General features: G+C 42.4%; 2 protein-coding genes across 2 annotated transcripts; one reads left to right on the top strand and one right to left on the bottom strand.

Moving 5' to 3' along the window:
• Positions 1-262: 262 nt before the first annotated feature.
• On the top strand, positions 263-8,562 carry LOC115763549. Its single transcript, XM_030706167.1, has 9 exons — positions 263-378; positions 795-1,293; positions 2,497-2,616; positions 3,667-3,751; positions 3,914-4,371; positions 5,344-6,119; positions 6,180-6,350; positions 6,414-6,567; positions 7,275-8,562. Exons 2-9 carry the CDS (start codon positions 943-945, stop codon positions 7,773-7,775), a joined length of 2,616 nt encoding a protein of 871 aa, XP_030562027.1. The 5' UTR covers positions 263-378; positions 795-942; the 3' UTR covers positions 7,776-8,562.
• A 1,736-nt stretch (positions 8,563-10,298) lies between these two features.
• LOC115763388 lies at positions 10,299-12,919 on the bottom strand. Its single transcript, XM_030705928.1, has one exon. It carries the CDS (start codon positions 12,902-12,904, stop codon positions 10,451-10,453), a length of 2,454 nt encoding a protein of 817 aa, XP_030561788.1. The 5' UTR covers positions 12,905-12,919; the 3' UTR covers positions 10,299-10,450.
• Between the last annotated feature and the right edge of the window lie 1,869 nt (positions 12,920-14,788).

Below are 14,788 nucleotides of genomic sequence, written 5' to 3'. Positions count from 1 at the left end.
GACAACGAGAGCTATTCCCATAAATGAGGAATTGTGATCCATATAATTTACAATTATTTCAATAGTTATTCAACAATTTGGCGCGCTTTTTGGTTGATTTCTCATCAGCTGACGGGAACCTGTAAGCACGTAACTGCGCATGTCCTTTATGCGGGCTCAACGTCCTGTTGTTTTCTTGTTGCTGAGAGATAGCGAGAGCAGGAGAGCTCGAGTCCTAACAACTTGACTGTTTTGACAGTTGGCATAACGAGCCAGTCGAAAATTTACCGAAAGCGTGAAAAGTGTTAAAATCTTTGTTAAAGTCAAGTGTGCATAGTTTCGACTCTAACTTAAGGTGCAGCTAAGTGCGTGAACTGTTCTCAAAAATGTATTAAAAAGGTGAAAGATGTGTAAAGTCTAGAAAGTTCATGGCAGACGCCAAAGTTAAGCCACAATGTTGCCTTAAGGACAAGCTGACATCGTCCATTGCCATTTAATTTAGCGCAAGATTTGGTCAAAGAAGTCATCAAAAGCTAAAAAGCCCTCGCTTGCATTTTGCTGCTCAAAGTCAATATCAGAAACCAGGAAAAGCGTTGCACGGAATTTTATTGATTTTTCCTTTTTGATTGGCCAACAAGGAGAACTGTCAGGCAGCACGCACTCTCATTCACTTCCTCTCTCTCTCGCTCTCACTCTTTCTCTTACCGTGCTGCTCTCGACTTTGCTCTTTTGCCGCTTTTTGCGTTTTGTTTTGCTAAGCGCGTTTATTGCCAATTTTGTTGCTAATCAGCTGGTCAATTGGTTTGCCTTTTCAGTTGCCACGATAGAAAATGCCATGCCAAATGCCAACTACCTAGAAACAAGCGCAAGCCCATTCGCCAAGCCACCCCCACAACATCCACAAGTGTCCAAAACTAACCACGTACCAACTGACCCACCACCCACACCCTACCGCTGTCCGCCATGTTAGGCAGCAGGAGCCCCCCAGCTTACAAGCCACTCGCAACGGGAACGGGGGGCTCCGCCAGCGCCTCCTCTCTCAGTTCCAGTTCCAAATTGGCGACCAGCAGCTCCCAAGGCGGCCATCCCTACCAGCAGGCCTACGTGGGCCATTCCCACGCCTGTTACCACCATCAGCAGCAGCAGCACTCGCATCCTCATCATTCCCACGGTCACGGACAAGGGAGCCGCACCTCTCTGACGCCCACCATGAAGCGCGGCAAAAAGAACTGGGGCAGTCGGGAGAGATCTAGCATGAGTTTCCTGATTGTGATTCTCTTTTTTGCTGTCTTTGGCCTCATCATACTGACAGAGGTAAGTTCAAGACTTGGTCTGAAGAGAAATGCTGAGGATTTAAAATTCTTGCTGGCTATACAGAATCTTTGCAATACATTTATTAACTTTACACAAACAAGCTTTTTAATACGGAAAATAAATGTGTTCCGAGCTGTCTCTGACTGGCAAAAAAGTAAGACTCTCTTATCGATGTTGTCCGAATAGAATATACTCTTTGCTCAATAAAAGTTTCCGATCTGGATTTCATGATACTGAGAATAGCTAAATAATAATAATAATAATAATAATAATAATAATAATAATAATAATAATAATAATAATAATAATAATAATAATAATAATAATAATAATAATAATAATGAGAATAATAATAATAATAATAATAATAATAATAATAATAATAATACTACTAATAATAGTAATAATAATAATAATAGGCAATATAATCTTAATTATTTCTAGTTCCTTTAGAAAACTCATTCGGTTAAAAGCGATTTCTTCACAACATGTTTTCTGAGCATTTTTAAGATCTAGCTCTGACACAGTATTTTCTAGCTTTCCGTGTAGGGATTATTTGCTAGTCGGGTCGGGTAGAAGGAAGAATCGCCTAATCCATTTATTTATTATTATTAATATTCTTGATCAGTTTAACCAGCTAAATAGATCTACCCTTCCATCTCTCGGATCTCGTCGATCTCGGTAACTACAAAAGCTAGAGGATTGAAATTTAAAGGAAACATATGCTACTTTGCCATACGTAGAATGAGTTTATCATAAAATATTTAGATTATGTGACTACACTCTTTGAGGGATAAAATGAATATCAAATATTATAGTACTAGCGTTTGTCAAATTTTCTTCTCCCCTTAAGATCGGTTCAAAACCGCTGGCAAATCGAATAATTCGGTATGATTTAATAAACGTGGCGAATATTCTGTTTAAAGCAGTTTCGAAGTTAAATTAATTATTATAAGCAAATGAATAAGTCGCTGGTCATAAAATATGCATTCAACAATTACAACATTGTGTTTGCTGTGGGCTGGTTTGGGCGCGGATTTATGATTGCAATTAGGATGCATTAAAAATGCAGCGTGCAATTAATTACAAGACCAGACGTTAATTAAAATGCTAAAAGCGCAGCTAGAAATTAGCTTCAAATTTAAGCAGCGCTTTAACCCATTGACTGTCTACTTTGTTTTCCACTTTTGCCTCGTGCTGCAGGTTTTTATGATCGACGAACGCTCCCACAGCGGCTTGATGGCCATGAGGGCAGGCGGCGGGGGCGGCGCCAGCCTGGGCGGCCGACTGGGCGACGCGATGCCGGATTATGATAATGTTAAGGTAAGTTTTGTTATGCAAATGGGCTATATATGTGCGATGCCAGCGCGTTACCAGCCAAATGGTCAACAATTGTTGTTGTTGTTGTTGTTGCACCTGCAACAATGCGCCTGCAGGAAAGGGGCGTGACACCTTAACTATTGCGCCCATTTTTATGGTCTCCAACTCTTTGCGAGCGCGTGGGAAAACAAAAGATGTTGCCGTTCGCCATATTTTGCAGCATACTTTTCGGCTTGCGCGAGGCAAAGAGATTTGCATATTTAAGCAGCCCAGCATAGCGCATAGCGCATAATGCATATGATTTACTTTTTTGTGCCAAACGCAAACAAAAAGCTGATTTATTTGCAACCATGCGCACCGCAATGCACTTAGCTGACTTATGAAATCATGAGAGCCCCCATAACCCCTAAGCTGACAGTTTTGATATCTGAACGGCATGCACGCTGCGCAATGGCATATACCAAAAAAAAAAAATGTATGTCAGTTAACTTACTTTTTAAGAATCTGCGACTGCTAAGTTTAAGTGATAGGAAAACTGAGTGTCTTCAAGTCCATTGTGAATGTAATCCAAACGGTAAGACACATGTCAATAAAAAGTTTATAAGCCGGATAGAATCATTGATGATATTAAGCAAATTAAGCTAACCGCATGTCAATGAACATGTTAAATTTACAATGAAGATAAAACCCTAACCTTTAGTTAAATGAATCAAATTATTTTATTAATAAACTTATTTTCATTTATGTTGTCTCACTGATCAATTCTAAAACTGAGCTCTTGACAATATTTTCCAGGCAGATTAAGCTAACACCAGGCTTGCAAACTACCTATTAAATGAATAAAATTAACAAGTTATTAAACAAATCAACAACTCAATAAATTGAAAAGTGAAACATGTTTGAGTCTGTTTAAATTTATTTTTGATCGAATATAATATTAAGCAAGTGGTATGGCATTGGTTTAGATAACATAATGGAACTTTTTATAAATGCATATTCCGCTGACCGTTTATTGAATTTATATTTTGATTGGCAATCAAATTGTGCTTGCAGGACGACTACGAACTGGATGACAGCATTCTGAGTGATAATAAATTAGGTTTTATACAGTTTCGTGACAATAAACTTAAAATTCAAGGTGAGTAGCAAATGGCAATCAGAGACACACAATGGCATAGCCATTCGGCGCCCATAATGCAATCAGAGACAGCCATCGCTATGATAACAAAAGCCGGCCAATACAACGAGGAGGAGACATTACGTATACGTCATGTATCTCATGCGATTCGCCATTTCACAGATGCCGCAGGCGCCGACGGCCAACATCCACGCTATGCGGGCATGTTGCTCAATGGCGCTGCTGGAGCCGGAGCCGGAGCCGGAACTGGTGCTGGGGCTTTTGGCGTGGGTGTCGCTGGCGCTGGCAACGGCCTGAACATGCCGTTGATACCCTGGGGCCAGCTGCTGCCCGACAAGGTGGAGGAGACGCTGCCACATTTTCCATTTGGCACGGCGCCCAGCGACGGCGCCTGGCAGGTTGTCAATGGCACCCGCTTCAAGTTCTTTGTCTACTCCGCCTACTTCGATCGCCGGGACGGGGCACGCCTTGTACGCGTTATTGGCGCAACCAAAACACGTGGACCAGAGCGCGTCTGGTGCAGGTTCTGGTATGGTCCCACGACTCACAATAGCAGCGAGGCGTCGACCTCGGTAGCACGTGCCAAATACACCTCAGCCACTGTAATGGCCCGTGTGAAGGTGAGTTCAATCAGCTGACCGACTAATTGTTGATCTAGTTAGCACGTTAAATATGCCGCTTCCATAAGAAAAATACTATTGAAACTAAAAAGAAAATATTAGGTTCTGGTACTATACTTAATAAGCTAGTATTGTAGGATACAGAAGGCATTCAACCTTCGTGTGTAACAGTTCACTGCACTGGGTAGCCTGGCTATAAGCGGATCTAGTTATTGATTCTTTTTGTCTACAATATAAATTAACACAATCTTAGACTCCTAAACTGCAAATATTCCAATGTTCATACTCCACGACGATAATTCTACAATATTTAATTCGATAATCTTGGTTTTGGGACTCCAGGAAAGTGCCTTCTTTAGCCATCCCTTATGACGATTCTGCCTTCCATGCGACACTCTCTCCCAAAGAAGGCACTAAAATAGTGGACCGCTTTAGATAGAAAGCGAATGAATAAATGACTGACTAACTGATTGATTGATTGATAGATTGAGGCATAAGAACTGGAGGGATATATATTTTATTGTATGTAATGCGTTTAAGTGCACTAAAGGCCAAACCAGGCATAAAGAGTTATGGGGTGGGAAATTTTGACATATATATACATATAGTATAATTGCGGGTATAACCCGCCATTGCCGCGCTTAGAATTAATTCTCCCTCTTTAAAAAGATCTTGGAAATGAATTTAAGCGCGAAACGTCACCCATGAAATTGTTTGCCCCTATTTGTTAAACAACCTTTCATTGAATTTGAACACGGGAAAAACGTATTCATTCAGTCGTTAGGTAAGAATTTAAAAATCTTTAAAAATCAGTTTGAGGCACATTGGATGTAAAACGGGAAAGTTGCATGCAACCGTTTTTTCTCGATTTTTCTTAGCATGTAGCTCCATAACATAAGTTAATGACTGTGAAATCACCAATCAGTTAGTTTTATATATAGAGCTAAGTGCGCTGGGCTTAAACTATTTTAGATCATTCGCGAAAACTGGAATCTAAAGTACAGCGCCTGCTTTGTTTTGTGTCCGGTGCGTGCCCCACCGTTGGATGTGCCGCAATATGTCAGCGTTGTCTCCAGATTGCGGGCGCCGCCCGGCAATTTGATAACGTTGCGAAACACGGATCAGGATGCGGACTTTGCACCGCCGCCGAGCAATAGAGGCGCCAATGGCAAAGGCAACGGCAATGGCAATGAAACTGGCAATGGGAATGGAAATGGCAATGAAAATGGGAATGGCGGTACTCGTCCAGCTCCGCCGCATGCACCACCCAGCGGCGAGGGCATACCTGACCGGATGGCGGTTTGTGTGAAACCGTTTCACTTTAGCTACGATCAGGCGTTGTATCTGATGGAGTATTTGGAGTTCTATGCATTGTTGGGCGTCTCGCACTTCACCTTCTACAATCATACGCTGGGCCCGCACGCCTCCTGTGTGCTCCGGAGCTACCAGCAGGGCCAGGTGCCGGGCAACCTGACGGCCTTTGACTGGGAGCCGCTGCAGCCGGCGGAGGCGGCCACCAATGCCACGCCGCGTGTCCTCAAGTCGCTGCACTACCAGCGGCCCACAGTGAGCATACTGCCGTGGAATCTGCGCATGCGCTCCCAGAAGGAAATACGCACCGAGGGCCTCTTTGCGGCGCTCAACGATTGCCTCTATAGGACCATGTATCGATACAAGTATCTGGCGCTGGTCGATCTGGACGAGTTCATCGTGCCGCGCTACACGGACACGCTTAACGACCTGTTGAGGTGAGTCTAAACTTGATGTGGGAATACCCTAGGTATAATCTGCTACATTACTTTTGGCAGTTCCCTCAATCAGCGGTTCCGCAATCGCAACACTGGCGCGTACTCCTTCCAGAATGCTTTCTACTATCTCCAGTTCGCAGACGATCCCCTGGCCAGCTCGGGCATATCGGGTGGCAGCGATCAGCTGGGCAGTGTGCGCGCCTCCCTGGTAACACAGCGCAAGACGCGCAGGTAAGTTGGCCACGTCCAAGTTAGAAGACGTGTGTCTCAACCCTCTCTCTATTCATTCAACAGACGCTACAAGTTGCATCCACAGAAGCAGCGCTCCAAATACATTTGTAAGCCGGAGGCGGTGGTTGAGGCGGGCAATCACTTTGTGTGGGAGTTTTCGCCGGGCATGGGATCGCTCAATGTGCCGCCAAAGGAGGCTATATTGCAGCATTATAGGGTGAGTCAAGGTTTTAACTGAAAATTCAAATTGTTCAGCTGAGATTCATGAAATTTTCCTTTTCGATCCCATAAAGTATTTAATTTTGATTCGTATTAACAGCCGAGTTGATATATATATAAAAACGGTGTAAAAAAAAACAGAAATAGGTGATTGGTTCCTTAAATCCAAAATCTATTAAAATAAGTGAAAATCAAGGATTTTTTGAGAACAGGTTTTCATGCTTTTTTTTATTAAATCACATATATAATGTGTAGTTATTAAAAAAAAAGAAAAAATTATAAAGAATTTCTTAATCAAATACGTCTGATTGCATTAATAGTTCACAAAATATTAGCACATTTCAATTGCTCTGACATGTATTTTTGCTATTATGCCCAAAAAGGGAATTCCCGTAAATTTGTGCTATTTTCGATTGCTTTGACCAGTAAATTTGCTTGTTTCCACAAAAAGGGAATTTCCCTAAATTTGTGATATGAACATATTTCGCAAAATTAAATCCCAAAAGATTTTGAATCGCCGTGTAAAAACCGAATTAGGTGTATTTGGCTTTTGAAATGTAGAGCTCCTATAGGCTGCAATATACACAAGTTTGTTATTAGAAAACTGCCTTATTAGCTGGCTGAGAGAGGATGTGACTGAATGATACGGTCGTCTGGTCATCTAGGTCTCGTATCTTTCCTCCTTTTCATTAATTGCTTTTGCAGGTATGTGAGTTTGGCGGCAACGATTGCATTAAGGCGCCCTCCATTTTGGATCGCACCACCACCAAGTACGTGAATCGCCTGGTGCAGCGCGTGGACGCCGTTTATCGGCACCTGCGCCAGCGCTGCGATCTGCCCGCGCTGCCGACACTGCCCAGACGCTCGAATGCCCAAACGGAGCAGCAGCACAACGAGAAGCCGAAGTTATTGCAGCAAATGCGTGAATTGAATGCACTGAAGACAAAGGAGCAGGACAAGGCACAGACGAGTGCCACAACGAAGCAACAGCAGCCAAAGATAGCGACAACGAGGCGCCCGCCCAATGGCCACAGCCAGGCAAGGAAGCCGCTGGCTGCAAGCAGCACGGCGGAGACGGCGGCAAGGACGTCAACGCCGGCAGCTAAGCAAATGCAGCCTCCGGCGAATGTGCGCAAGAAACGCAAACTGATCGTCTTCGATCTGGATGAGATGGGCGCGCCGATAGCGCGCGTCGAATACCACTGAGGAGTGGATGGAGTTGGCCAACTGGTTGGAGTATTAGCAGCGAATAAAGCAGAGCTTGAATATTTTGAATAGGTTTTAGTGTTTCGGTTGTGCATCCGTGCGGTTGTTTCCATACATTTTGCTCAATTCCAGATCAGGGCGAGCATCTCTCTGGCGAATAGCCATACACAGAGTCTATCGAATGAATACAACGCTCATTGTTCTTGAATTTCCCGAGATATTTCATCTAATTTATAAGCATAAATTAACGAACTACGAAACATTGGTCTGTTGTTTTGGTCATCCTAAAAATCTCAATATTCCTATGCAAAATTTGAAAAATTCCTAATATTGAAGTCAAACTGTTAGCCTAAGTTTAGTGTAAGCGCCCAAAAAGATTAAATACAATCCCCAAGTACTGTTAGTTGTACGTATGCATTTTTAAATTATTAATTGCAAAATGTTTGCCGTTTTTTTGTTTTTTCCAAAGGTTTTTGAGCTAAGCACCAGAAACTGATAGAAAATACACTTAGCTAGACCCTTACTCGATTCGTATGTCGATCAAGTGACGGAGATACCAAATAATTAAACAATAAACATAAACGAATTTTTAAATGCTTCTAAGTATCGCACATATTTGTATATTTTTTGCCTTCAACAGCAAACAGCAAACATAAGAAGCGTCTATTAGATATATTACATACAAAAATAAAAAATAAATATACAAAGTAGTAATAATGCTCAGTAGTTGATAAGCAACAAGACACCCGATTATATGGGAATTGTTTTGAAAATAAATTACTGTCAATAAAATTGTGTGCAAAATTAAGAAACCGCTTAAGATTGCTTTCTAATGGAGACTTCATTTGCTATTGCGGTTTTTATGGGTACCCCTCATTTTCAGTGCAAATTCTCTTATCACGAAGGAATGTTTATTAAAGTTTTATAGCATATTTGTAAAGAGTTAGTTCTACAACCAATTTGTATTGTAATACATTTGTATAGCAAATGCAAGCTTTTATCGACATGTTTAGCTAAAGCTCTTATAAATGCCTAGTATAACACATTTCGTATGCGCAATCTGACCGAAATGCAAATGCAAGCAAGGCAATTGTACGCTGGTATAACAAAAAGTCCTGGGCATTATCACACTTGGTGGGCACAAACTGGCACACACAACAGCTTTCTGTTATAACAATCTTTGTTTTGTATAACACATAAAACAAAGACACAAACAACAGCCATAAAAACACTTAAGATTTTATGGTATACATTTCAAAAAACCGCCCGCGTTGGCAAATAGGCAGTTCACAAAGGGGAAATGAAAAAACGCAGAGAGTGGGGAAATTATAAGAGTTTATTATTTTTAAATCAATACTATAATATTACAGAATATATAAGAAAGCAAAGGTAGATTGTGCTCGACTAGCTGATACCACGTAAACATGTCTAAAGTCGTTCCGAACTATAAGAAAAATTGCATAGCTTGTAAATATAAAATGCAAATTGGGAGAATTCAACTCTTATGTCGAGAAATGATAAAACATATAAACTGACAGATGGATAGATTTGCACATATTTATATTGCCGTAAATTACCGATTATGTAGTGTATATGTATGTACAAAAAATATTGTTTAAATATAGTTTTGTAACAGATACAAATGCGTCAGATAACTGTACTCAAATATTTGTGTAAATGCAGAAAATGCAAATATTTAATCAGTTGTTGGGAATTGTAATAAGTTCCAGCGACAAAAAACAATGAAAATCAATTAAACAATTGAATGTAACTCCACGTATACCCGTTCCTAGGGGTAAAAAAAGTATGACTGACAGTGCATTCACATTTAAAAAGCTTCAAGCAATAATGTAAGTAGTCAACATTTCTGACCTCCTCCAAGTACTATGCCAACCATCAAATTGTCTCGAAAGTAGGTTTTTTTTCAGTTCACGCAAATACGTCTAATATTTTAGCAAGAACTCATTGTTGTCGAAATTATATTTATAGTTTTTCCAATTTCTACTGAATTTAGAGTACGAAAAAGCTTTGTATTATAATACTACACATATTTAATTAGACCTACTCCAAATGCATTTAAATCGGTTTATTAAATTTACATCAGAAAAAGTCGGAGAATCGTAGGAGCTGCCTATAAATTTGCTAAGCTACAGTCAGAGCAGACCAAGGGCTAACCAGTTCCTCCCTCCGCCCGATTTGAAATCCAGCAATTTTCAATAAATAGCACACAAGGGATGGGGATGGAGACCCTAAAAAAGAGATACCGGAAATGTAACAGGAAGCGAAATGACTTAATGCTCTGCGATTGCCATGGCAATGGTCAGACGATGGACACGGCTAAGGTTCCGGTCGGGACAACAGGGATGCACTTAAGCAGGCCGCGCACGTGGTGCTTGGGTCAGCGGAAAATTGGTGAATGGCGTCATAATTGCAATGCGAACCAAATGGAAATGAATGCGTGCCAGATGAGGCGCGTGAACCGCACAGAAAATGCTACGCTGCATTCATAGAGAAATCGACTGATTTTTGCATTGAGCAAAGGCTTTTTATTGTGCTGATTTTAATGACCCACCACCAGGATTACGCTAAAGTGCTTTGATTCAAGCAATTGCATCAGTGCTTAAAGTTCGTCGGATTTCTATTAATTTTGCTTATATCCATGGCTATTTCCCGGACTACTTTGTGGAGTCCGTGGGATCCGTTGATTCATCAGCGGGATCCGTTGTGTCATCAGCGGGCTGGGTTGTGTCCTGAGCAGGTTCTGTTGAGTCATCAGCGGGCTGGGTTGTGTCATCAGCTGCATCCGTTGAGCTATCAGCTGCATTCGTTGAGCTATCAGCTGCATCGGTTGAGCTATCAGCTGCATCCGTTGAGCTATCAGCTGCATCCGTTGAGCTATCAGCTGCATTCGTTGAGCTATCAGCTGCATCGGTTGAGCTATCAGCTGCATCCGTTGAGCTATCAGCTGCATCCGTTGAGCTATCAGCTGCATCCGTTGAGCTATCAGATGCATCGGTTGTGTCGTCAGCGGACTCCGATGGTTCAGCAGAAGGATCTGTTGTGTCAGAAGCTGGCTGCGCTGTGTCCTCAGAAGCATCTGTATTATCTTCACCAGACTGCGTTGAACTGGCCGTGGAATCCGTTGTGTCTTCGGCAGGAATCGTTGTTTCGTCAGCGTCAGGCGTTGTTGATGCTTCGGTTGCGTTTTCGCTAGGGTTGTCCTCAATGATTCCATCCAGATCCTTTTCGCATTTCAGCTTATCTTTGGCCAACTGCTTCAACAAGGAGGCAATATTTTTACTGGCGTACACTCCGGCCTTGATCAGCTTTTGGCTCTGCCTTATTAGTTTCCGCAGCTCATTCTGTGCATTGTTCAGCTTTGCGGCCAACCCCGCTGTGTTGGCTTGGCAGCGCAGGGCGCTTATGGGTCCCAGCAGACACTGGTTCATTTTGGCGATGAGTTCCCTGGCATATCGGGTGTACTCATTAATTCTATCATTGACCTGCTTCTCAAACCGACTTTTCAGGAGCTCGAAATTACGCAGGGTACTGAACAGATTCTGGGTGTGGCGTTGGACTAGCAGATTGATGAGACCGGTCGCTTGCGGCAGGCCAGCTCCATTGGTTGCATTGTTAACACGTTCTAGCTGCTGTTTTTTCCATTCCAACAAGTCGTCAATGGCCTCCTGGACTTGGTCGTTGAGTTCCTCGGCCAGCTTACTGTTTAGGTTGGAAAGTGCAGATTGTAGCTGGAAAGCCGTCGAATTGAGTTGCTTTAGCGCTGCGAGGCCGTCGTTTAGTGCCTTTTTCTTGATGAGATTCGTTTCACCCTTGATCTTGCCTTCAAGATCTGTAATATTGCCCTGCAGGTTTGTCGTTAGGTCAGCTAGGCCGGTGATCAATGAGTCGGAGATTGCACTCGACAAATCCTTTCCCAATTGGGTGATATCAGCCAAGAACGCGGCTTTCTTATTGTCGAGACCGTCTAGTATATCGTTGCCCAGTGCCGCGCCGTTTTTCGTTGCATTAAAAATGCCCTCGAGGAGACTCTTGCTTCCATCACCCAGCTTGGACAGTATATCGCCGAAGAAGGAGGACGCGTCTGACGCGTCGTCCGATTCCGTTGAGGATGCGCCATCGGATGCCGTTGGACTTGCGCTCGTTGTCGTGCTCGTAGGATTGCCTTTGATGATTCCGTCTAGGTCTTTTTCGAGCTTACGCTTATCCTTGGCTAGCTGGTTTATAAGGGCGACTATGGAATCACTGGCGAACAAACCTGCCTCGAGCAACGAGTTGCCCTTCTTCAACAGGATCTTGAGCTCATTTCGCGCATCACTCAGATTCTCAATCGCTTCCTCAATGCGAGACCTGCAACGAATTATGCTTAAACCTCTGCAACTGTTCATCGCATCAATTAGATCCTTAGCGTAGCCGGCATATTCGCTGATTTTGTCGTTCAACTTCTGCTCCAAAAGGCTCTTTTTAACCTCGAGCTCCTCCACAATGTTGATCAGATTCTGGACGTGGCGATCGACGAGCTGAGTGATGAGTTCATTTGCTTGTGGCACACCGGCTCCGTCGGTGCCTTCGTCCACGCGATCCAGTTGCTCCTCTCCCCAGCTCAGCAAATCGTTAAGTGTTTCGTTTAACTGGATGTGCACTTTTTCACCGAGCTTCTGGCTTATATTGGACACTCCGGACTTGAGCTCGTCAACCACTGAACTGAGTTCTTCCAGTGCGGCTATTCCATTTTTCAGAGCACCCCTCTTTATGAGGTTCTTTTCTGCATCGATCTCGCCTTTGAAGGCAGTAATATTGCCAGCCAAGTCTTGCGATAGGTCCTTCAGGCCTGTCGACAACGCCTCAGAGATTGCGTTCGACAGATCCTCCCCCAACTGGCTGACATCGTCCAAAAACTTTTCGTTGGTACTCTTCAGGCTGTCCAGAAGATTCTTGCCAATGGCAGCACCATCATTGGTGGCCTCCCTAAGTCCTTCGATAATGCTGTTGCCCCCATCCTTTAGATCGGCCCACACATCCTCAAAGATCGCGGAGCTGGGCTTGGCCCAGATGCCCCCAGCGCCTAAGCATAGCGTCAGCAATAGCAGAGTTCCCTTCGTCGACTGCATCTCGTTAGCTGAGCTTCCAGTGCATCCTCGGCGCAGCAATCGCCCCTGGCTTTTATATCAAGCGCTGGCCTGCACTGCAAATAAGTGTGTGCGCGGCTTATTTGCATTAATTTTATTGTCAAATATTTAAGCAGCTGACACACTCGACGCGCTATTTGTCCACCTTTGTTCGGCTTGGAATTGAAATTAAGCAGGGGCCGCGGGGTTCCATTTGCATGCACGTTGCACATGCGGGCAAATGTCGCATCAAATAAAAAACAAAGTTGCGCATTTATGTGATAAATCTGCTGAGTTTAGCGGACGCAATAAAAATTGAGAATCCACGAAATTGAATAATCCGACAACGGAATAATCTGTTCGGCTACACAAATATTAGGATATTCTTCACTTAAAGATAAAACAAAATGGAGTATATTGGTTTTATGCGATGGCCAACCCGACTTCCGTCCCTCCGGTTATATGAATGGAAGTTAGAAGTTACGATTACAATTATTGTCTTCATCAGTTTTAGAGCAAGCTCAATATATGGAGCTCACGGAGTACGCAGAAAATCGGGAAATTCGATATGTATTAATATTCTGAAAATTTTATTATATACATTAAAATTAAATGTGAACGAGTTTTAATTAGAGTGGGGATTTCTAGTTCAATTTGCTGAATAAGTTCACTCGTTCATTTTCTGGCCGTGAACTAAAACGGTCATTTAGTTCACTCGCTCAGCTATTCAGTCGGTCATGAACTATTCGCGTAGTCAATCATGAACGATTATATTCCTGTTCAGTTATTTTTTTCATGTTTTCAGTTGCAAAAAATATGTTTACTTTTTACTTATTATACTGTACCATTGATAATACATACTTTAAAGTTGTAAGTTACAACTCAACAAATCAAAAGTGAAATTAAAATCCTGCTATCTTTTATGTTTATTATAAACTGAACATCTCAAATGAATGTATCGTTCAGGAACGGCTGAACTGCTGAGTTGCATACATCGTTCATGACCGACTAAACGAGTATCAAGAATGTATCGTTCATGACCGACAGAACAAGTACAGAATACATCGTTCATGACCAACTGAATAGCTGAACGAGTGAACTAAATGACCGAATAAGTTCAGTAGTTCATTTTAATGACCCGTTCAATCGAACTTGGTCTGAACTAAACGACACAACTCTAGTTTTAATTACCAGCCACTGAGTGTGTATGATAGCTATGTGAGTGCAGGGTATTTGTTAGTCGATCACTCACGACGTTTCTTAATCCAATTGACAAATTTATGCACAGTTCCTACACAGTTCCTATGCACAGTTCCTACAATAAGTGTAGCTAGGCTCACCTACTGCGAGGGTATTTTTTAAACAACGATTGAAAGCCTAATAAGACAAAGGACGCAATGATATATCATTTGATGGGTCGTCGTGTCATGACAAAGTTTATAATTTGTGCTGCCTGAATTGATTTAATTTGGCCAATTTATGCATGAACAAAATGCGGGTCGGGCCTCTCATGTGAAAGACAAAGACAAACTTTGCTTACGATTTGCAATTTATACGTCCACCAAGGGGGTGGCACTTTTTATGTCGGGGTCTTGTTTTGCGCATAAATAACTACGCATTCGAGTAATCATAGAGGCCAATAACAGCTTTAAAGAGGCTTCCAAATTTAATAGGACAAGTTCTGAATCACTCTTAAGAGGTGCCTTCTACGACTGTGAGGGATATCATAGTATTTAATCTGACAGAGGGACTCGCAGTTAGATTCGACAAAATCAATATACTACTTTTACTTTGTTTCACATTGTTGCCGGATTTAATAAGTACATATATATAATACTATATATACATAATATCTTGGTTGTATCTGTTCTGCATTTATCGAGACGT

The sequence above is a fragment of the Drosophila novamexicana genome, unplaced genomic scaffold, assembly GCF_003285875.2.
Source record: "Drosophila novamexicana strain 15010-1031.04,08,12 unplaced genomic scaffold, DnovRS2.1 tig00000739-arrow-arrow-pilon, whole genome shotgun sequence".
Lineage (NCBI taxonomy): Eukaryota > Metazoa > Arthropoda > Insecta > Diptera > Drosophilidae > Drosophila > Drosophila novamexicana.
The sequence above is the reverse complement of the archived record's forward strand: the minus strand, read 5'-3'. Positions and strand labels throughout refer to the sequence as shown.